Here is a 24,440-nt window from a genome sequence, read left to right on the forward strand (position 1 = left end):
GCAATTGTTACATTAAAATGAGTCAGATGACTTGGCATCCTGGAATCCTGCCGGATTTTGGAGATATGCAGTGTTTGTTTGCCATTACTTTCATTATTTCCGCTACGATGCCCCCCCCCCCCATATCAAATTATGATAATCGGGTCAGCCCTAGTTATTACTATACTGGGTAACGTCCTGTTACACTGTTGCTCATTCTATTTATTTCCATGTGTTGTCTCTTTTCTAGGAGCGTCGAAGTTAACAGCTGTTACAACAGTTTCTGTCGCCCTTGTAATCCTACTCTTCTCTGTCTTCCTCTGGATCATGTGAGCAGTTCTGTTTCCCCAAATATTAGTTCACAAACTCATTTAAAATCATTTCATGTCATTCTGTGAATTTTAACCTTTTTAAATAATAATTCTCCTGACCAGAAAAAAGAGGAGGTCTGATCAGAGGTCTGAGGCTGGAGAGAGACCAGACGACAGGGAACAGGTGAGAAAGATGAACTGATCCACTTCAGTTAATGTTGATGTTTTGGCGGCACCGTGGTGTGGTGGTTCGCTCCAGTGGCGCCGCCAGGATTCAATTTCAATTTCAATGTTTTCGGGGGGGGGGGGGTCGCTGTGCTTATCATGCCACGTAGCAATGGGACTTGTCGCTCATTAATATACTGCACAACTGAAAATATTGTTGCGACCCCGCAGTAATGTTGTTGTTATGATGTTTAAGTTGTGTGATTTCTGACTGACTGTCAATGTGTATGGTACGGGCAGGTAGGGTATGGTTGGATGAGAAGCTGAGGGGCCGGGGTGAGTGTGAGGAAGACCTGTGTGTGTGTGTGTGTGTGTGTGAGAGTGAGGAGGAGCAGACGAAGAAGTGAGAGCTGTCAGATAAGTTTGTGTTATGTTGTTGTAGTTACGTCGGCTCGGACGCTACAATATCAATAACAACGTGTGCTTAATAGGGCTGTCAGTTTTTAGAAAAATGAGGTTCGAACGATTATTAAATGACCCGTAATTCGTTCGGATATATTCGAATATTAACCCCCCCCCCCGCTGCAGCCGCAGCACACACAGTCGCGGTGTTTTATTTTGAAAATTGACCGGATACTCTCGTTGTTTCATGTTTGACTTCCTGCCCAGCTTGACACGATTGCTCGCGGCTCTCACACAAAATAGACCAGACGCTGCACGGCGCGAGCCGGCCGCGGAGGTGCACGCCGCGACACCACACCAGCGGTTAATATGGGCACAGAAAGTAAACTGGCTCCGTTTCTCGGCTGTTCGCGGCCCTTCCGCGTCCGGTGGACGTTCCGCGGCGCTATGCAGGCACCGGGCACTGCAGCCAAAGACGGTAAATAGAGTATCTTTGCTGCAGCCTGCATATCGAGCAGGTCATTACTGCTCGAATACGAACTTTTCCCCCCACATTCGAACGAATATTCGAATGTCGAATAAAAAGTGACAGCCCTAGTGCTTAATATAGACGTCGGACGCGAAATAGCCGCAGAGCGGAGCAGTTTCCTTTTGGTGCCGTTAACAGTTTGTGCCAGATGCGCCAGAGCGCGTGAGAGATTAACACACACATTTACACAGGCTACACACACATACGGGCTACATATACCCACAGACACACAGCTGAGGGGCCGAGGCGCGGCACAGAGAAATGCGCAACTGGTGGCGTGCTCCCCCAGTGGGTGCTCAACCTGGAATCGGCGCCTATGAGTCCATATTCGTGGTGCAGACGATTGAGTTTGGAGCTAGAGAGGAGAGACCTTCATTATCGCTGCTCTGCTGCGTGTTTGTGATCGTGGGTTTGGATCTCTTTTTTTTTTTTCAAATGCCTGGAAAAGGCTCATCTGTCTTTTTGACATTTCTATACTGGACCGGGCGTAATCATCACATAGCGGTAGTGTAATAGGCGCCAGAAATCAAAAAGAGACAGATGACATGGCGTAAACGACAATCACTGACTTTTACGTTAGGCTTCCAGTGATTGGTTTAACAATCAATTAACTCAGCACGTTTAGCATGTTACAAACAACACGCGTCTTTATCACACCCCCTCAAAATAAACAAAATTGCTTCTTTTTTTTTCACCTATGAAAAAAATTGTACGCACAGTGCGTACAGGATTCCGGCTGGCGGCGCCACTGGTTCGCTCCCTTGACTCCTATTGCGTAAATTCTGGGTTCGAAAAGGACAAAGTCACAAATGTTGCAACTTGACCTGACTCTGATCTTGTGCAAGTACAAAGTCTATTTTTTTTTTACCACAGACACAGTGACGACACAGTCCACCACAGGTTTCAACCTAGTTCTGCAAAGTGAAGTTATAATGTCAATGTTGTTGGTGAATTTATGATACCATCACTCGACGTTTCACATTTCCACAGAGAAATGATCAAAATACATATTCTGGTTCAGAAAGTTAATGGTAAAGTGTGTTAAATGAATAATTACTTGTATTTGTCCACTATCTACAGATAGAACCATCTGAGGAGCAGGATGATCTTCATTATGCCAGTATCCACTTTTCCAGAGATCACTCCAGTATCAGATCGGCTCAGGCCAGAAGACACAACAAGATGAAGGAGGAAGAAGACGTGGTTGTGTACGATGCTGTGGCATTTAACCAGTGTGCCAGTCCAGTCCAGAGGTGAGCAGCTCCTCACACATGAACATCAGTATCAATCATTCTGTTGAAATGTTTTTCCAACATTGTATGATTTATGTTCCCATCTCTGACAGTAACAGCTGAATATATTTTGATGTAATTTATGTTCCTCTCAGAACCAGAGGTCAGGAACCTTCAGAGGATCCAGCTGCTCTGTACAGCTCAGTCAACAAACCCCTCAGAAGACACTGACTCTTTAGTTGACATGGTAAATGTTTTTTGCTCTGTAAGCAAATCATTGTTCCATCAACACAACACAATGTGAATTTTGCCTTTTAATTGCTACAGAGTTGATGAATTACTGCATAAATAGTGAATGTGTCATTGTCTGACATGTTTCTGGTCAGCTGAGCTCCTCCTTCTGTCTCCATGCAGCTGCTCCAACAGACCCACAGGAGCTGTAAGAGAGAAGAGACGTAATCCCTCACTGCTTCCTGTCTGTGGACTCAGATAATTATGAACTGAGCCAGAGGTACCGCTACCAGAAACTGAGACCTGTGTCTCTGTGCTGGGTCTCAACTTTGTCCACCACCAACAAGTTTATTTTTTGTACATAGTTTTGCACACCACCTGTTCATTCTGTTTTTGGTGAACATTTGATTTCACGCTGCATTTTAGATTTGAAACAAACATATTTGTGTCATTTTAGCACTTTTTTTTTCTTATCTCACCTGAGTGTTACTGTGTTTGGTGGAGGTGTGAACACTGGCCTGAATAATATTTATTTCATATCAACAAGACTGGAATAAAACCAAACTAACTAACAGGTTAACCAACAGGTAAAGTTGGTTTGTACCATGTAAGTGAAACATCAACATTAAATCACTGAGGTTCTGCAGAATGACCATCTGTTAATTGGTTGTAGTTTCCTCTTTCTGCCACTAGATGGTAGTAAAGAGACAAATGACTGCAAATCATTTACAACAGCTTTGTGAATCACAGTTAGGGCCAAAGTTCAAGATCAGTGAAGTCACAAGTAATTCTTGTTCTGTATTATCTTTTACTTATCCCTTTTTTCACTTGTTTAGTAGAGTTGTTTTTACTCAGATTTTCCAGCTGTAAAGTCACCACTGATCAATTATGTTTCTACTTAGTTTATTGTTTGGCTCTGTTTCTCTGTTAGAAGAGAGGAGCTGATCCACATGTAAATACACTCACCTCAGTCTCCTTCAGTTATGACCATGTGATAAGAGCAATAAGATGAACAAGCAGCTCAGTGCTTTGCTATAAAGTTAGAATTAAAATATAGTACAGATTAAAAAATATATAGTTGTTATAGGTTGTTGGAAATATGCATTTTCTGACAGAGTTGTAATCTGAGTTTGCTTCCACCAGATTGTAGTAAAAAGCAGTGTTTTTAAGATTACAGGTAATTTTTACCCTTTGTCTTTTTGTTAATATTTTAAATTTATTGTTGACACCAGTTTTTTTTTTTGTTTACATTTATAAATATTTTTATATTTTTATATTTATATTTCTTTTTTCATGTTGAATCTGCAAACTTCATTTGTTGTTTATAATAATTAAACAGCTGTAACATACAATTAGAATATTCTATGTCTCTCAATGATTGATGAAATATTAGTAGGTAATAACCATAAACTGTAGCCTATAACTGGTTAAGTATTGCTATTCATTCTACAAATGTTTCTAAATCTGAATCTGTACTGTCCTGATCTGCCACCTCAACATTGATTATCATTATTATTGATAACACCACTACCTATTGGTATTAGACTACAGTTATTAATTGTTCACTACCTATTACTGTTATAAATTATTCACTATAATAATTAGCAGTATATTGATGTTTCCCTCCAACTGGTCAAGGCAGAACATACACTGGTCCATCCATGTACTGGGTTTTAACCCAAAGTGGTTTCATCTTCATTGGTGAAACATCCCATTCTTCAGCTTGATGTACCTGTTCCTATGACTACATTATAGTGAGTCAATGTTGGCATTGCACAATCGGCAAGTAGGTTACTTGTTGTAGCTCTTGGTAGTAGAGTATTCAGTAGATTATCGTACTTGCACCAAATTTCAATCAACCAGAATTTATAGCACTTTTCCTACAAAAAATGCAACTCTAAGAGCTTTACATACACAACATATTACATAAAGATAATGTAAGATTAAAGATGAATGTAAGATTAAATCTATTTTGTGAGGACTCTGGTTTGGGGAATACTCAGTGTGTTGTTTGTTTGGGAACTACTTTTTGTTGTGTGTTTTCTGTACGTTTGAATGGGGGCGGAGTGATACGTCGGTTGGCTGGCAGAGAGGTGTAACGACGGTGCCACCACGGTGCTCTCTGACCCAAAGAGGATTCAGTTCAGGTGAGGATAACAAATACCCAGCGGTACACAGCTGGCAGCAGGTTTGTAGACTGTTAACTTCAACTGTGTTTAAGTTTTTACCGCGGATCAACGAAGCACCGCCAACTTTATTCCTTCTCTCTGTGGCTGACTCCTGCTACTAGCTAACGCTTAGCTAGTGACTCGGTCAGTGTGCTGTGGATTTAAAAAGACACTAACGGACTTTTAATCGGATTTTCAACCGCCAAGACAGCGACGAAAGACAACGTAGACATCAATAACACAGACTGGTTAGTTATGCTCATGAAAAGTAGATATTCATTTCTCTGCTTTCTGTGGATTACTTCGTGATTTCGTTTTGCCGCCTGTGAACTGGTCAACGAGGGGCGGTGAGAGTGGACTATTTATCCGTGAAGCTGCCAGAAAAATGAACTATACAGTTTGCGTGAATTATCATTTCATCATTCTAATGACAACGGTAAGTCTATAACGGTAAGTTTCTGAATAAACTACCTTTTCACTGTACTCCACCTCATAGGCGGCAGGTGATCCTGACGTTTGATTTTTAGCTGGCTTCATTGTAAACAAATGCACATGGCCAGGCGGAGGGAAATAGTTTACTTTCACATTAATGATTGAACATTGTCTTACCTGCATTCCCTAGCTACCCTAGCTAACATAGTGACAAACGGGCAGCAGCTACAGGGACAACCTCATTATTATATAGGCCTATGATTTCCATAATTTTCCAGAGAGTTAATTTCACAATTTTCAAGAATAAAATTAAGTGTATATATATATATATATATACTTAATTTTATTCTTCTGAAGGAGACTCACCTCAGTCTCCTTTAGTTATGACCATGGCATAAGAGCAATAAGCTGAACAAGCAGCACAGGGCTTTGCTTGTAGTGACAGAGATAAAATGTTATAGGGCTTAGAAATATTGTGGTTATTGTTTAGTTTAAGGTTATTATATAGGTTGTTGATGAATATGCAATTTCTGATAGTTGTAGTATGAGCCTGCTTCCACCAGATGGTAGTAAAATGTATTTTTGTTTTGTCTTTATCCTTGACCTCTTTTTTTCCCCCATTTATTTATTTTTCCATTATTCATATTCATATCCTTTGAATGTACGTTGTTGAATTTGTGACATTCAGTGTTTTGTTTACAGTGATTAAACAGTTGTAACATACTATCAGGATATTTTCCTTGATGCAACTCAACAACTTCAAACTTCCAGATGTATAATTGTTTAACTATTCTCCATCATTCTGCATATGTCTCTAAATCTGGGGCTGTAGGATCTGTGTACTAATTATGACTCATAAGTAATTTAAAGCAGAAGTAAGCAATATTTTTGTGTTAATATAAGTCTTAAATAGTTATATCAGTGTTTCCTCCAGGATTTTTTGGCGGCGAGGGTGGTCTGATCAACGGGGGGGGGTGCACGCGCACGGGACCAGATTGTCCGAACGGGGGGGGGGATCATTTCGGCGTTTGGTCTATTTTGTGCACGAGCCGCGAGCCACCGTGTCAATCTTGGCAGGAAGTCACACAAAGAAACACGAGAGAATCCGGTCAATTTTCAAAATAAAACGCCGCGAATGACAAACACGTGAGGCCAATGTGTGTACGTTTGTAGCCTATTTAATAATCGAAACAGAGCGCGACAGATGAACACACACAGAGCTGAGGTGCGAAGCGCTTGTCCCCCGGCCGCCACAGAGTCGTTAATTAATGGTTAACACTGGATGCGCTGGTTGATAAGTTTCGTTTTTAATGAGGAGGAAATAAAGAACTCAGCTGTGATTGAAAAGCATGAGTCGAAAGTTGTAACTGTGTAGTGGAAAGGGCTGCAAAGTAGCTACCTAAGGGTAACTGGTTGTGGAAACCCTGCTTAACATTGTTTTAACATTAAAAAATTTAAATAAAAAAAAATCATCATTCTGAAGGTGCGGCGGCTTTTATTTTGCCGTGGCGGTGCGCCACGATCAATTACATGTAGCGGAAACCCTGTATATCTTCCGACAGCAATCACTTCTATAGAGTGTTTGGACCGAAACACGGGTCTGTCAGTCACTCTGCTCTGAGCCGAGGAGAAAACTGTTCTCGTATCCTACAAGTTTTATCCAATGAGGGGAGAGAACTGCATAAAGGGCTGTGTGTGCAGCCAAGGGATGCGCGTGAATGTGGTGACGTAGGGACGAGGACTGTTATGGTGCGTTCAAGGCAACTTGTAACTCGTGTTTTTCCGACCTGTGAAGTCGTACCAGTTCGATCTGGTACGAGGTCACGGGTCAGAAGTTACGAGTGGCCGTTATAGTGACTTTCACCGGTAAAACAGGTCGGAGAAACACGAGTGGGTTGCCTGGAACGCTACAAAGTCGTAAGTTGTGACTTGAAGCTGTAATTTACGGTTTCAAAAGCCTGCCTGGAACACAGCATTAGCCAAAACGACCGGATCGCTTACTTCTGCTTTAATTGTCTGTAAGAGTTGTGTCTGTTGTTTAGCCTACCCTCACTTTTGAAGAGGGTGGACAAAATAATAGGAACAACTGTCACCTTAGCACAGTGCAGGTGAACAGACTAAATCAGCATCATACAACATTGAAACCTTCATGCAGGACTTACTGCAGTGCTGTTGTATTGGACTGGTTTAAAGATAGTCGTCTCTACTTTACTGACACCCGAGAGAGTATACAGTATATGAAACTTTCTAACGAGAGCTTACCATTTCCTGCCCTGTGGTCAACGCTGTATATTAATAACGTAGAAAGAGCGGAAGTCTGTAGTCTGCCGCTCATTCTTCTGAGGAACGAGGTCAAGACAATGTCCTTCTGCTCTGTAAGTGAAATAATTTTTTGAAACTTATATAACTTTTATTGATTATTCATTCATGTATGATATATTTTATTGTCTCTTAAGTTGCACAGTGAGACGAACAGAGCGGCTATGACTGGAATTAGTATTTTCATTTTCCTCCTCTCTTTACCAGGTAATGTATTTCCACTTTGACACTTCAGACTATAGCACTGTTATTCAGAGCAAGAGAGATTAGACAATGATGGTTGATGTTAATTCTGGTATCTCCTCTTTTTTATCTCATTGGCTCACAGTGGGATGATGTTAGAGCCAAAGTAGTTTTGTAAATTTAGTAGTGTTGCACCGATACCGATACTAGTATCGGTAGGGGGCCCAATACGGCACTAAAATGCTGGCATCGGTATCGACGAGTAAAACAAATGACGCACCGATGCCATTTACTGATATGAACGCTGCGCCTTGTGTCTTCTCTCGCCCGACACTCACTGCTGTGTGATCACACGTGTTCAGTGCATGCCAAGCCAAGTAAGGATGTAAACAATTCAATTAATTGCAGTTAATCCTTTTCAAGGAGTTTTTTGTGAAATGTAAACAAGCAAAGCCGACATAAAGTAGCGGGATCTCTATTTAAATGTGTGCGCACCGCACTGAGCACACACAGGGGAGGAGAGGAGGTGAGAAGAGACAACAACACTGTTACCTGCTGTATACTGGCCTCAGCCTGTACCATCGCTAACACACAGAGACCAGTGTGTAACGAGTCAAAAAGCCGCCGTCACTGAGCTGCCAAACCGACGCGGGTCCGGTGTGTATATCAAAGCTTGTTCGCCTGCTCAGACCGGTCGATTTAAGCTGCGTTCAGGCTGCAGTGACGGCGGCTTTTTCACTCGTTACACACTGGTCTGTGGCCAGTAGCCTATACAGCAGGTAACAGTGTTGTCTCTTTTCACCTCCTCTCTCCGTGTGCGGTGCGCACACATGTAAATAGAGACCCCGCTACGTTATGTCGGCGCGGTCGCTACCGGAGCTTAAAGCAGAAGTAAGTGGTCCGGTCGTTTTCGCTAATGCTGCATTCCAGGCAGGCTTTTGAAATCGTAAATTACAGCTTCAAGTCACAACTTACGACTTTGTAGCGTTTCAGGCAACCCACTCGTGTTTTTCCGACCTGTTTTACCGGTGAAAGTCACTATAACGGCCACTCGTAACTTCTGACCCGTGAACTCGTACCAGATCGAACTGGTACGAGTTCACAGGTCGGAAAAACACGAGTTACGAGTTTCCTTGAACGCACCATAACAGTCCTCGTCCCTACGTCACCACATTCACGGCGTCCCTTGGCTGCACACACAGCCCTGCATGCTGTTCTCTCTCCTCATTGGATAAAAACTGTAGGATACGATAAAAGTTTTCTCCTGGGCTCAGAGCAGAGCAGAGTGACTGACAGACCCGTGTTTCAGACCAAACACTCTATAGAAGTGATTGCTGTCGGAAGATATAACTATTTAAGACTTATATTAACACAAATATATCACTTACTTCTGCTTTAATTTAAAAAAAAAAGGAAAAAAAAGCGCTCGTTGCGGTGCAGCTGAGAGCAGCGGAGTTTCCTCTGCTGCAGCTGATCAGCTGACATGTGGTCAAGACGAAGCTACAGAGTAGACCTGTCACTGTCACAGGTGTCTCTCTTCTCATCTCATTATTATAGGACTTCAACCTCAGAGCTCTGTCTTCAGACCTGTCCCTGAACATCACACATGGACAACATGGAGCTGCCTGTGTGATTGGTTACTGAGTTTATTGATGTTTACATCAGGCTGCGTTCAACCAATCAGTTTATGCTACTGTTATTTATGTATACAGTAATCATCAGTGTAGTGGCAGGAAAGACCATTTCCTATCAAATCTATTGTGTTGGTCAAGTCAGAGGAAAAATGTTTGGGATGTGTTTACTGTTCCTAAATGTAAAAATGCATTACATTGGACCCTCAACATTATTTAAAGGTTAAATAACGTGTTACTTAAACATTTTTACCAGGTAGGCAATAAAAAAGTTCTACTGGATTATAGTATTAGAAGAAAAAAAGCTCTTATATACATTTTTTTTCCAAACTGTGTGGTATCGGAACGGTATCGGTATCGGCAGATACTGCACAGCCGGGAATCGGAATCCGTATCGGGGGCCAAAAAATGGTATCGGTGCAACACTAAAATTTAGAATCAGTTCAGTTTTGTTGCAGGTTTAGAAACGGATGCAGCTTGACAGTATTAAAATGTGACTGTGGTTTGTGCTGTGCTCTGTGTTACAGTGATACAGGGTCAGAATGACTGGACAGTGACCTGTGCTCCAACTCAGCTCTGTGCTGTAGTAGGATCAACAGTGGACATAAGCTGCACCTACAGATACCCAGACTGGAGAACTGATGATGATACTACAGTTGGAGAAAGACTGTGGTTCACTAAATCCAGTGGTGATGAACCTGTGGATCTGAGAGCAGACTCAGAGTACTCAGGTCGTGTTCAGTATCTCTGTGGTGACAACGACTGCACTCTGAGAATCACAGAGCTGAGAGAGAGCGACTCAGCTGTTTACAAGTTCAGCTTCACAACAAACAAACCAGGAGAGAAATACACTGGTGAAGCTGGAGTCACTTTGTCTGTCACAGGTAACAGTTTTATTTTACTATGTTTCTGTTCCTGATGTTCAGATTAACAGAAACAGCTGTTTTAATGAAAGATGAAGACAATCTGAGCTCAGAGCTCCACTTACTAATGATTTAATGGACTTCAGTGTGAACTCTGGATCACATGATGACGACTGGTTAAATATGAGGAGATGATGGTAACTCCCCTCTAGACTCACATATGGACATTACTGTGTGATCAGATATTCACATTCAGGTCACATGATGACTCCAGGAGAAGAAATTAAAGGGTCAATAACCAACATCTATGTATTCACATTGAATTAAAAATATATTTCCTTTTCTTCGTTGGAAATCCAGGTCTACAAGTGCAGGTGACCCCCTTGAAAGACAATGATTACTGGGCAGAGCTGAAGTGTCTCAGCAGTTGTCGTCTACCTGATCATTCTTCCTTCACTTGGTACAAGAATGGACGGAAAACTGAGACAGAAACAGCTTCATTTTCAGACGACTTTAATCTTGTGGACAGTTATTCCTGTGCTCTTAAAGGACATGAAGACTTACCTTCTCCTCCAGTCTGTGAGTTTACTTCAGTCTTCCACTTACATATCACCACCTGGTGGCACATTTAATCTGCTGCACATGACCGCATGTATATTAAGTTTTCTGTTTCTATATTAACATCATATTACTGTATTGAACTCTGCTCTAATTTACCAACACAACTGTGTCTTTAAACATGTAGGTGCTACTCTGGTTAAATTAAATATTTATCCTTTCAGGTGTCTTTGGTAAATACTGTAATAAAGTGATTTACACTGACAGAAGAATCTGTGCCTTCAAAGGATCATCAGTGGACATTTCTTGTACTTACAACAGTTATTATGATGTTAAATCAAAGTTCTGGTTCAGTCCTGAACGTAGTCGTCGTTGGCAGAATCCCTCAGAGCCTGAGGATCTTAGTAAAGACTCTGAATATTCAGGTCGTGTTCAGGTTGTTGAAACAGAGAGAGGACGCTCCACTCTGAGAATCACTGACCTGAGAGACACAGATTCAGCTCAGTATCACTTCAAATTCAAAGCAAGAAGCTCTGGATGGGGAAACAGTTTACCTGGTACAACTCTGACTGTCACAGGTAAGAACACAAACTGACAAACACAGAAACATCATTAAAACTTCTGTGTCATTTTAATAAAGCACCTTAAAGGGCTGTATTTGGATGTGAGGAGCTACTATGAACATGATGAAATAATCCTTGAACAAATCTTTGTAGATTAGTGATGAAACTCACTTCTTTTGAGTTAGAAGGATTATATTTATGAAGCTCTGTAGTTAAACATGGAGATTACTGAGTATTTATAATAGAGAGAAACAAGAAGGTGCATTATCAGAAGCAGAGGTGGCAAAAGTACTCATATTCTGTACTTAAGTAGAAGTACAGATACATGTGTAAAAAAATACTCTGGTAAAAGTAGAAGTACTGATTCAACTCCTTTACTCAAGTAAAAGTAAGAAAGTACAGGCTCTGAAAAGTACTTTCAAAGTAAAAGTAAAAAGTAAAAATGAATTTTTGCCATTAATGAAACCTACATCATTTGATAATTTTGTTAAACAAAAAAAGTTCAGACAGAAAAGATTGAACTGACCAGAGGCAGTGTTTCCCATGAACTAACATTTGGGCCGCCACAGACCTCACAAAATAATAGCTAATAAGAAGAAGAATTTTTAAACAGCGTTTTGCCGCCTCTCATCTCTGCCAGTCAGTCCACCTGCCGTCTCTCTCGCGTGCGGTCGCACCGCACGTACGTACGTACACACACACACACACACACACACACACATGCGCGGGCGCATGGACAGGTTGCGCTTTGCCGCTCGTAAACGGTAAATGCGCTATATTGCGCTGATTGTACAGTGTTTGTTTGTTTGTTTGTTTATTAAAGACTCCAATTAGCTGCTGGACTTTCCAGCAGCTACTCTCCCTGGGGTCTTCAACCCCCCCCCCCCTCTTCTCTTCATCCTCCTCTTTCCTCTCTAGTTCGTCACGTCTTTTACCGGTAAAAGTAACGAGCCTGTTTTTACAATGTAAGGAGTAGAAAGTACATATTTTTGTGTATAAATCTAGGGAGTAAAAGTAAAAGTTAGAAAAATAAATACTCAAGTAAAGTACAGATACCTGAAAAATCTACTTAATTACAGTTACAGTTACAGTTACAGTTACAGTTACTTGCCACCTCTGATCAGAATAAAGAATATATACTGTATCTGATAACCACATCCACTTTTTATTCTGTTTTATGTTTTCATGTTAACCACTAACACTGGGTTCTTCCTCCTGTATCCAGCTCTGGAGCTGCAGGTGACCAGAACAATAACAGTCCATCAGTCTTATACTGAGGCAGAGCTGAAGTGTCTCAGCAGCTGCAGTCCAGCTGGTCGTCTTTCCTACGTCTGGATCAGGAACGGAGAGAAAATCATGGAGGAGGGAAGTTCTTATACAGACAGGTTTTCTCCTGGAGACATGATCTCTTGTGCTTTAAAGGGACATGAGAATCATGGCTCTCTACTAGTGTGTGAGTTTTCTCTTCTGTTTATGAAACAAAACACTTAAAGGGACAACGAGGAGTTTCTATTTGGTTATAAAAAAGTCTCACGTTAATGTGGATGAATCTACGCTACCCACACTTGTTAATGGGTCCATTTTTGATAAATATATCGTTTTGTCTCTATCGTTATATTGTTATTATTAGTGGTAGTGGAAATGCTGGGCGAGCCGACTAGCTTTCTTTACTTTGGGTTTTGTGGCGAGTCATGAGGGTAACGCCGCCGAATCGCCGTTTATGGTCGGAACTACGACTAACTAATTTTACGGTGCGCTGAGGCTCATGAATGTAGTGTGAAAACACTTCGCTTTTCCAAAACTCCTCGTTGTCCCTTTAAATCCAACACAACGTGGCTGCTCAGGAAACACATGTTGATGTTTTGTCCTGCAGATTTTCTGAAGGTGCCGTCAGTGTCAGTGAATCCTCCAGGTGAAATCATGGAGGGCAGCTCAGTGACTCTGACCTGTAGCAGTGACACTGACTCAGCAGCTAATTACACCTGGTACAAGAAGAACCTGACACTGCTCAACAAAGAACCACAGCTGGTCTTCAGCTCCATCCAGTCGTCTGACTCTGGAGAGTTTTACTGTGAAGCTGAGAATCAGCTGGGGAGGAGGATGTCTGAATTCGTCTTTATTGATGTGAAGTGTGAGTGAGATGATTGATTATAAAAATCTAGAAGTTGATTGGTAACCAGAACAAGGTTTTCCAGCCTTAAAAGGGATATTCCGGCGTACATGTAACCCATGCACTGAGACCGAGTCTAACACCCCCTCGAGAGAAGAAGTTTGCCAACCTCAAACTTTGAGTTAGAGTGACTTCAGCACAGACAGCCAGATAGCAAAACACTGTTCTCTATTGAGCCAAGAGCCAACCGTGTTCAAAAAAGCCAATCACAGCCACAAATAATGCTCAGAACAGCACCAAACTTCACCAACAGTACAAATAGGGTTCCAGCCCATAATACTAGGCATCAAACACCTTCTAGTTTTGCCTGTGTGGCAAGGTGAAGAGGGCCCAGGCGGGGATTGAACCCACACCTCCCGGGTGAGAGTCATGCACGCATGCCAGTCACCCAAAGGGACATCCCCTTGGCCAAGTAGCCAGGGCACATGATCAATTGGAGGCATAGTGACAGGACCACCACTGTCACATCTCTCCCCCTCTTTTCACAAGCACGTCCTCGTGCTTCCGCGCAGGCTGCCACACATTAGGAATCCATGGACCCACCACTAGTGCTCCATGGACCCACCACTAGTGCTACATGGATACATGGATCCTGCCAACAACGCCAGAATGTGGCAAGGTGAAGAGGCCACAAATAATGCTCAGAACAGCACCAAATTTTAGCAACAGTGTGTGGCAAGGTGAAGAGGGCCCAGGCGGGGATTGAACCCACACCTCCCGGGTAAGAGTCATGCGCGCTTGCCAGTCACCCAAAGGGACATCCCCTTGGCCAAGTAGCCAGGGCACATGATCAATTGGAGGCATAGTGACAGGACCACCACTGTCACACCTGGTTTATATTCAAAAGAGACGTAAACAGAATCACCCACTCTCCTCCAGCCACTTCCTCCTTGGAAAAGCCCCAACAAGGCGATTACTGAATGCAGTAGAAAGGCAACAAGTCCAGTATTGTTTAGTTCCAAAATTGCACACATGCTTTGCTGACTGTGAAAGTTTGGGCAACTCTACTCTGTCCATTTCCCTGGCAACACTTGCTAATTATTGTTAGAAACAGATATTGAAGACAGAGAGGAACACTGATGCATTCAGTAATCGACTCGTCAGGGCTTTCCCACAACTAGCAAGCCCCTGGAGGAGAGTGGGTGAGTTATATTTTCGTCTCTTTTCAGTAGAAACCAAGCAAGGCTAGCAGGTGTTTGATGCCTCATATTATGGGATGGGACCCTGTTTGCACTTGTGACAGTGGTGGTCCTGTCACTATGCCTCCAATTGATCATGTGCCCTGGCTACTTGGCCAAGGGGATGTCCCTTTGGGTGACTGGCATGCGTGCATGACTCTTACCCGGGAGGTGTGGGTTCAAACCCCGCCTGGGCCCTCTTCACCTTGCCACACACTGTTGCTAAAATTTGGTGCTGTTCTGAGCATTATTTGTGGCCATGAGTGGCTTTTTTGGTGGCGGTTGGTTCTTGGCTACAAAGACAGCAGTATTTTGCTATGTGGTTTATTGATTTGCTGATGAAAAGAAGGGATCATCGCCGACACGTCTTCACTTGTATTCAAAAAAGGAGTTTATTAACAGGAAGAACAGTGTACAAAAAAGGTAGAATCCTGGAGCATCTCTGGTGCCAATGTGAGAGGTCCTCCTCTTGGCCCAAAATTCTAACCTTATATACCTTTCTGACTCCCCCTTCTCTAGACAGAGAGGAGCCCCTATCCAAATGGTGAATGACCTTTGGCCTACCCCTTAACCTTTAGGCCAACGAAAACACCATGTCCTGTCTCCCACAACACTTAGCCATAAGAGAAAACAAAAGAACCTGTCATTCACATTGATCCAGACATATGCCATGAAATTAAATTACTTCTAAGCAGGACATCGATTCACACATTCCTTGAATTCCAGAAAAAGCACACACACAAAGAAGAACATAAGATAATACAAGATATTAAAGCAAGAAAGTTAAGGTGGATAATATACTACAGCTATCTAGCTGTGGTTAACTTACGCTGGAATAACCCTTTAATGTTTCTCATGCTGCCAAACTGAGAAATATTGACTGTCAATATCAACATGTAGCTCTAATGTATGTTGTTAATGTTTCCTCCTCCAGATGCTCCAAAGCTTCCCTCTGTGTCAGTGAGTCCCTCTGCTGAGATAGTGGAGGGCAGTTCAGTGACTCTGACCTGTAGCAGTGATGCTAACCCAGCAGCTACACTCACCTGGTACAAGGAGAAACAAACTCTTCTTCAAGGAGCAGAAGGAGTTTATTATTTCTCCTCCATCAGCAGTGGCTGTGCTTATCATGCCACGTAGCAATGGGACTTGTCGCTCATTAATATACTGCACAACTGAAAATATTGTTGCGACCCCGCAGTAATGTTGTTGTTATGATGTTTAAGTTGTGTGATTTCTGACTGACTGTCAATGTGTATGGTACGGGCAGGTTGGATGAGAAGCTGAGGGGCCGGGGTGAGTGTGAGGAAGACCTGTGTGTGTGTGTGTGTGTGTGTGTGTGTGTGTGTGTGTGTGTGTGTGTGTGAGAGTGAGGAGGAGCAGACGAAGAAGTGAGAGCTGTCAGATAAGTTTGTGTTATGTTGTTGTAGTTAGGTCGGCTCGGACGCTACAATATCAATAACAACGTGTGCTTAATAGGGCTGTCAGTTTTTAGAAAAATGAGGTTCGAACGATTATTGAATGACCCGTAATTCGTTCGGATATATTTGAATATTAACCCCCCCCCCCCGCTGCAGCCGCAGCACACACAATCGCGGTGTTTTATTTTGAAAATTGACCGGATACTCTCGTTGTTTCATGTTTGACTTCCTGCCCAGCTTGACGCGATTGCTCGCGGCTCTCACACAAAATAGACCAGTCGCTGCACGGCGCGAGCCGGCCGCGGAGGTGCACGCCGCGACACCACACCAGCGGTTAATAAGGGCACAGAAAGTAAACTGGCTCCGTTTCTCGGCTGTTCGCGGCCCTTCCGCGTCCGGTGGACGTTCCGCGGCGCTATGCAGGCACCGGGCACTGCAGCCAAAGACGGTAAATAGAGTATCTTTGCTGCAGCCTGCATATCGAGCAGGTCATTACTGCTCGAATACGAACTTTTCCCCCCACATTCGAACGAATATTCGAATGTCGAATAAAAAGTGACAGCCCTAGTGCTTAATATAGACGTCGGACGCGAAATAGCCGCAGAGCGGAGCAGTTTCCTTTTGGTGCCGTTAACAGTTTGTGCCAGATGCGCCAGAGCGCGTGAGAGATTAACACACACATTTACACAGGCTACACACACATACGGGCTACATATACCCACAGACACACAGCTGAGGGGCCGAGGCGCGGCACAGAGAAATGCGCAACTGGTGGCGTGCTCCCCCAGTGGGTGCTCAACCTGGAATCGGCGCCTATGAGTCCATAATCGTGGTGCAGACCAGTGAGTTTGGAGCTAGAGAGGAGAGACCTTCATTATTGCTGCTCTGCTGCGTGTTTGTGATCGTGGGTTTGGATCTCTTTTTTTTTTTCAAATGCCTGGAAAAGGCTCATCTGTCTTTTTGACATTTCTATCCTGGACCAGGCGTAATCATCACAGAGCGGTAGTGTAAATAGGCGCCAGAAATCAAAAAGAGACAGATGACATGGCGTAAACGACAATCACTGGCTTTTACGGTAGGCTTCCAGTGATTTAGCCTGGTCGCGCCCACACTAGTGACGTCACGCCTCGCAAAAGCGCTGCTGACTGCTAGTCTGGCCAACTGGATTTCTGTCTCCCGAATTTTCGGGAACTCCACCCTCTTTTTCGAGAGCCAATCAACGTCGAGCCTCTCCAACGGCTCTGGGTAGAGGCGTGTTCAAGTAAGTGACGCAGTAGAGCAGCGACCGGAACCTCATTGTAAACAGCGGTGTGATTGGTTTAAGCTTAGACACCGCCTATTCTGGCTTCGACCAATAGCAGACTGAGGCATTTGAGGGGGGCGGGTAAACCAGGTTTGAAGGATGCGCTTTGAGAAATGGATTCTCTTAACGTCTTGGCCAGACCCAATGCTGAGTATCAACATTGGAAAGTCGTGCCAACCAGGCTACCAGTGATTGGTTTAACAATCAATTAACTCAGCACGTTTAGCATGTTACAAACAACACGCGTCTTTATCACACCCCCTCAAAATAAACAAAATTGCTTCTTTCTTTTTCACCTATGAAAAAAATTGTACGCACAGTGCGTACAGGATTCCGGCTGGCGGCGCCACTGGTTCGCTCCCTTGACTCCTATTGCGTAAATTCTGGGTTCGAAAAGGACAAAGTCACAAATGTTGCAACTTGACCTGACTCTGATCTTGTGATGCAAGTACAAAGTCTAGTTTTTTTTTTACCACAGACACAGTGACGACACAGTCCACCACAGGTTTCAACCTAGTTCTGCAAAGTGAAGTTATAATGTCAATGTTGTTGGTGAATTTATGATACCATCACTCAACGTTTCACATTTCCACAGAGAAATGATCAAAATACATATTCTGGTTCAGAAAGTTAATGGTAAAGTATGTCAAATGAATAATTACTTGTATTTGTCCACTATCTACAGATAGAACCATCTGAGGAGCAGGATGATCTTCATTATGCCAGTGTCCACTTTTCCAGAGATCACTCCAGTATCAGATCGGCTCAGGCCAGAAGACACAACAAGACGAAGGAGGAAGAAGACGTGGTTGTGTACGATGCTGTGGCATTTAACCAGTGTGCCAGTCCAGTCCAGAGGTGAGCAGCTCCTCATGCATGAACATCAGTATCAATCATTCTGTTGAAATGTTTTCCAACATTTTATGATTTATGTTCCCATCTCTGACAGTAACAGCTGAATATATTTTGATGTAATTTATGTTCCTCTCAGAACCAGAGGTCAGGAAGCTTCAGAGGATCCAGCTGCTCTGTACAGCTCAGTCAACAAACCCCTCAGAAGACACTGACTCTTTAGTCCACATGGTAAATGTTTTTTGCTCTGTAAGCAAATCATTGTCCCATCAACACAAAACAATGTGAATTTTGCCTTTTAATTGCTACAGAGTTGATGAATTACTGCATAAATAGTGAATGTGTCATTGTCTGACATGTTTCTGGTCAGCTGAGCTCCTCCTTCTGTCTCCATGCAGCTGCTCCAACAGACCCACAGGAGCTGTAAGAGAGAAGAGACGTAATCCCTCACCACTTCCTGTCTGTGGACTCAGATAATTATGACCTGAGCCAGAGGTACCGCTACCAGAAACTGAGACCTGTGTCTCTGTGCTGGGTCACAACTTTGTCCTCCACCAACAAGTTTCTTTTTTGTACATAGTTTTGCACACCACCAGTTCATTCTGTTTTTGGTGAACATTTGGTTTTAGGCTGCATTTTAGATTTGAAACAATCATATTTGTGTCATTTTTGCATTTTTTTTTCTTATCTCACCTCAGTATTTCTGTGTTTTGTGGAGGTGTGAACACTGGCCTGAATAATATTTATTTCATATCAACAAGACTGGAATAAAACCAAACTAACTAACAGGTGAACTAACAGGTAAACTTGGTTTGTACCATGTAAGTTAAACGCCAACATTAAATCACTGAGGTTCTGCAGAATGACCATCTGTTAATTGGTTGTAGTTTCCTCTTTCTGTCACTAGATGGTAGTAAAGAGACAAATGACTGCAAATCATTTCCAACAGCTTTGTGAATCACAGTTAGGGTCAAAGGTCAAGATCAGTGAAGTCACAAGTAATTCTTGTTCTGTATTATCTTTTACTTATCCCTTTTTTCACTTGTTTAGTAGAGTTGTTTTTACTCAGATTTTCCAGCTGTAAAGTCACCACTGATCAATTATGTTTCTACTTAGTTTATTCTTACAACAGATTGTTTGGCTCTGTTTCTCTGTTAGAAGAGAGGAGCTGATCAACATGTAAATACACTCACCTCAGTCTCCTTCAGTTATGACCATGTGATAAGAGCAATAAGCTGAGCAAGCAGCACAGTGCTTTGCTATAAAGTTAGAATTAAAATATAGTACAGATTAAAAAATATATAGTTGTTATAGGTTGTTGGAAATACGCATTTTCTGACAGAGTTGTAATCTGAGTTTGCTTCCACCAGATTGTAGTAAAAAGCAGTGTTTTTAAGATTACAGGTAATTTTTACCCTTTGTCTTTTTGTTAATATTTTAAATTTATTGTTGACACCAGTTTTTTTTAATTTTTTTTTTTACATTTATAAATATTTTTATATTTTTATATTTATATTTCTTTTTTTCATGTTGAATCTGCAAACTTCATTTGTTGTTTATAATAATTAAACAGCTGTAACATACAATTAGAATATTCTATGTCTCTCAATGATTGATGAAATATTAGTAGGTAATAACCATAAACTGTATAACTGGTTAAGTATTGCTATTCATTCTGCAAATGTTTCTAAATCTGAATCTGTACTGTCCTGATCTGCCACCTCAACATTGATTATCATTATTATTGATAACACCACTACCTATTGGTATTAGACTACAGTTATTAATTGTTCACTACCTATTACTGTTATAAATTATTCACTATAATAATTAGCAGTATATTGATGTTTCCCTCCAACTGGTCAAGGCAGAACATACACTGGTCCATCCATGTACTGGGTTTTAACCCAAAGTGGTTTCATCTTCATTGGTGAAACATCCCATTCTTCAGCTTGATGTACCTGTTCCTATGACTACATTATAGTGAGTCAATGTTGGCATTGCACAATCGGCAAGTAGGTTACTTGTTGTAGCTCTTGGTAGTAGAGTATTCAGTAGATTATCGTACTTGCACCAAATTTCAATCAACCAGAATTTATAGCATTTTTCCTACAAAAAATGCAACTCTAAGAGCTTTACATACACAACATATTACATAAAGATAATGTAAGATTAGATGTATTTTGTGAGGACTCTGGTTTGGGGAATACTCTGTGTTGTTTGATTGGGAACTACTTTTTGTTGTGTGTTTTCTGTACGTTTGAATGGGGGCGGAGTGATACGTCGGTTGGCTGGCAGAGAGGTGTAACGACGGTGCCACCACGGTGCTCTCTGACCCAAAGAGGATTCAGTTCAGGTGAGGATAACAAATACCCAGCGGTACACAGCTGGCAGCAGGTTTGTAGACTATTAACTTCAACTGTTTTTAAGTTTTTACCGCGGATAAACGAAGCACCGCCAACTTTATTCCTTCTCTCTGTGGCTGACTCCTGCTACTAGCTAACGCTTAGCTAGTGACTCGGTCAGTGTGCTGTGGATTTAAAAAGACACTAACGGACTTTTAATCGGATTTTCAACCGCCAAGACAGCGACGAAGGACAACGTAGACATCAATAACACAGACTGGTTAGTTATGCTCATGAAAAGTAGATATTAATTTCTCTGCTTTCTGTGGATTACTTCGTGATTTTGTTTTGCCGCCTGTTTTGGTGGAACAGCAGACCAATCAGAAGGCCAACAAAGGGTCAATTATGTTTCTACTTAGTTTATTCTTACAACAGATTGTTTGGCTCTGTTTCTCTGTTAGAAGAGAGGAGCTGATCAACATGTAAATACACTCACCTCAGTCTCCTTCAGTTATGACCATGTGATAAGAGCAATAAGATGAACAAGCAGCACAGTGCTTTGCTATAAAGTTAGAATTAAAATATAGTACAGATTAAAAAATATATAGTTGTTATAGGTTGTTGGAAATATGCATTTTCTGACAGAGTTGTAATCTGAGTTTGCTTCCACCAGATTGTAGTAAAAAGCAGTGTTTTTAAGATTACAGGTAATTTTTACCCTTTGTCTTTTTGTTAATATTTTAAATTTATTGTTGACACCAGTTTTTTTTTTTTTTTTTACATTTATAAATATTTTTATATTTATATTTCTTTTTTTCATGTTGAATCTGCAAACTTCATTTGTTGTTTATAATAATTAAACAGCTGTAACATACAATTAGAATATTCTATGTCTCTCAATGATTGATGAAATATTAGTAGGTAATAACCATAAACTGTATAACTGGTTAAGTATTGCTATTCATTCTGCAGATGTTTCTAAATCTGAATCTGTACTGTCCTGATCTGCCACCTCAACATTGATTATCATTATTATTGATAACACCACTACCTATTGGTATTAGACTACAGTTAGCCTATTAATTGTTCACTATAATAATTAGCAGTATATTGATGTTTCCCTCCAACTGGTCAAGGCAGAACACACACTGGTCCATCCATGTACTGGGTTTTAACCCAAAGTGGTTTCATCTTCGTTGGTGAAACATCATTCTTCAGCTGGATGTTACTGTTCCTATGACTACATTACAGTGAGTCAATGTTGGCTACACAGTCAGCATCGGTCTAGAGTATTCAGTAGAGATTATTTTTATTTGCACTAAATTTCAATCAACCAGAATTTATAGCACTTTTAATACAAAAAAAGCAACTCTAAGTGCTTTACATAATATACACAACATATTACATAAAGATAATGTAACATTACAGTGTGTTGTTTGATTGGGAACTACTTTTTGTTGTGTGTTTTCTGTACGTTTGAATTGGGGCGGAGTGATACGTCGGTTGGCTGGCAGAGAGGTGTAACGGCGGTGCCACCACGGTGCTCTCTGACCCAAAGAGGATTCAGTTCAGGTGAGGATAACAAATACCCAGCGGTACACAGCTGGCAGCAGGTTTGTAGACTGTTAACTTCAACTGTTGTTAAGTTTTTACCGCGGATCAACGAAGCACCACCACCAACTTTTTTCCTTCTCTCTGTGTCTGACTCCTGCTACTAGCTAACGCTTAGCTAGTGACTCGGTCAGTGTGCTGTGGATTTAAAAAGAAACTAACGGACTTACTCGGATTTTCAACCGCCAAGACAGCGACGAAAGACAACGTAGACATCAATATCACAGACTGGTTAGTTATGCTCATGAAAAGTAGATATTAATTTCTCTGCTTTCTGTGGATTACTTTGCGGTTTCGTTTTGCCGCCTGTGAACTGGTCAACGAGGGGCGGTGAGAGTGGACTATTTATCCACGAAGCTGCCAGAAAAATGAACTTTATGGTTTGTGTGAATTATCATTTCATCATTCTAATATGACAACGGTAAGTCTATAACGGTAAGTTATTGAACAAACTGCCTTTTCACTGTACTCCAACTCATGCTAATATGTGGTTGTACTGAAAGGAACATTTTCCTCACGTCTTCATTGGAGATGGAAAAGAGACTTTCCTAAATGGTGCAGAGATTTTGAAGTTAAACTGAACTGCTGCCCATGCGCCTGAGTGATGTTGCTTTTTCTCACCGGGATAGTCTACCTGACTGAACAAAATATGACTACACTGTAAAAAAAAAAATACAAATTGGACGTTGTTTTTGGACAAACTGCTTATCTGTCCATATTTCAAAGTTACATTAAAGCACGTTCACACCTGTCCGGTGATGTGCTTGGATGCTGAAATTCCCCGACTGGTGGAGGAAGATTTTCATGATGTGGTTGGTTGCTCAGCCGACTGCTGAGAGAACAGACAACAGACTTAATGCTCTCCAAGTCCTGGACATGTACGATTCCACAAGTACATGGTTTGTTATCCAGAATTTTGGTTTCTCTGGATCATTTTCTTTGTTTTGTCTTTTCTCTTTGTTGCTCCACTGCTTAAATACACTATATTGAATAATAATTATATAATAAAAATAAAAAAAGAAGCAATGTATAGAAATCCTGTAAATGTATAAAACATCCCTTTTTCTGCAGGTTAGTTATTTTCCCTTTATCCTCTAAATAAGGTAGATAAAGTGTGTGTTATCAAGTTATCAAATGTTTTACTGAATAGCGTCAGTGTGTGTTATACTCGCACCTTGGCAAACATCTTATTAGCTAGGAGCAGCTAGTTAGTGAAAGATAGATTTGTTAAATTTGTTGAACCTTGGCATGTGAATATTAGTATCTTTGATGTGAAAATGACCATGACATTAGTAAATTGTCCGCCAGTGAGGCAAATAGTACCATTAGAGACGAATGTTTGTTCTTAGTCATTCTGTTGACAGTTGAATCATTTGCTATAAATGTATTAGTCCATGTTTAAGCACCAGTAGCTTTGGCTATACAGCTGTTAGCTGTTAACCCACAAAGTCTGGGTCTACCACCTGTTACACATCAGTTTGACAGTTCTTGTCATGACTTTATGAATATGCATAATGTGAAAAGGAAGTTATTAATCTTCTTTTAACAGCTTGACTTCTGTCCTCTGATCACAGACAATCATCACCCTCCTCTCTTGTCAGATGAGGACTGGTTTTTGATCAGATCGATGTTTCTTTCAAACAATGTTCAGCAGCTGATGTGTTTTATCTTTAGCATTTATTCAGCATCAAGTTCACCATGTAAGTGAAACACCCACATCAAATCACTGAGGTTCTGGAGAATGACCATGTGTTAATTGGTTGTAGTTTCCTCTTTCTGCCACTAGATGGTAGTTAGAGACAAATGACAGCAAATCATTAACACCAGCTTGTGAAGCACAGTTAGGACTAGGGTCAAGGTCAAGATCACAGTGATGTCACAAGAAATCCTTGTTCTGAAACACTTTCTTTTACTGATCTCTTCACTTGTTTAGTAGATTTGTTTTCACTCAGATTCTCCAGCTGTAAAGTCACCAGATCATTTATATTTCCACTTTG

At 41.5% G+C, this 24,440-nt stretch overlaps 1 protein-coding gene and 1 long non-coding RNA gene across 2 annotated transcripts; both read left to right on the top strand.

Annotated features, from left to right (window-relative positions):
* The first annotated feature begins 267 nt into the window (after positions 1-267).
* On the top strand, positions 268-18,507 carry LOC146960778 (uncharacterized). Its single transcript, XR_015035367.1, has 3 exons — positions 268-308; positions 414-474; positions 18,321-18,507. It is a non-coding gene; the product is annotated as an uncharacterized LOC146960778 (long non-coding RNA).
* Positions 10,100-13,705, top strand: LOC146960779 (B-cell receptor CD22-like; the record flags this gene model as incomplete). The annotated part of the gene is made up of 5 exons (XM_085772062.1): positions 10,100-10,466; positions 10,806-11,024; positions 11,228-11,581; positions 12,792-13,019; positions 13,440-13,705. Coding segments are annotated over 5 exons (1,434 nt in total), but the record flags the coding sequence as incomplete, so codon positions are not given.
* Positions 18,508-24,440: the final 5,933 nt, after the last annotated feature.

This window comes from Trachurus japonicus, unplaced genomic scaffold, assembly GCF_045865225.1.
Source record: "Trachurus japonicus isolate A0001 unplaced genomic scaffold, Traja_1.0 AP030010.1".
NCBI lineage: Eukaryota > Metazoa > Chordata > Actinopteri > Carangiformes > Carangidae > Trachurus > Trachurus japonicus.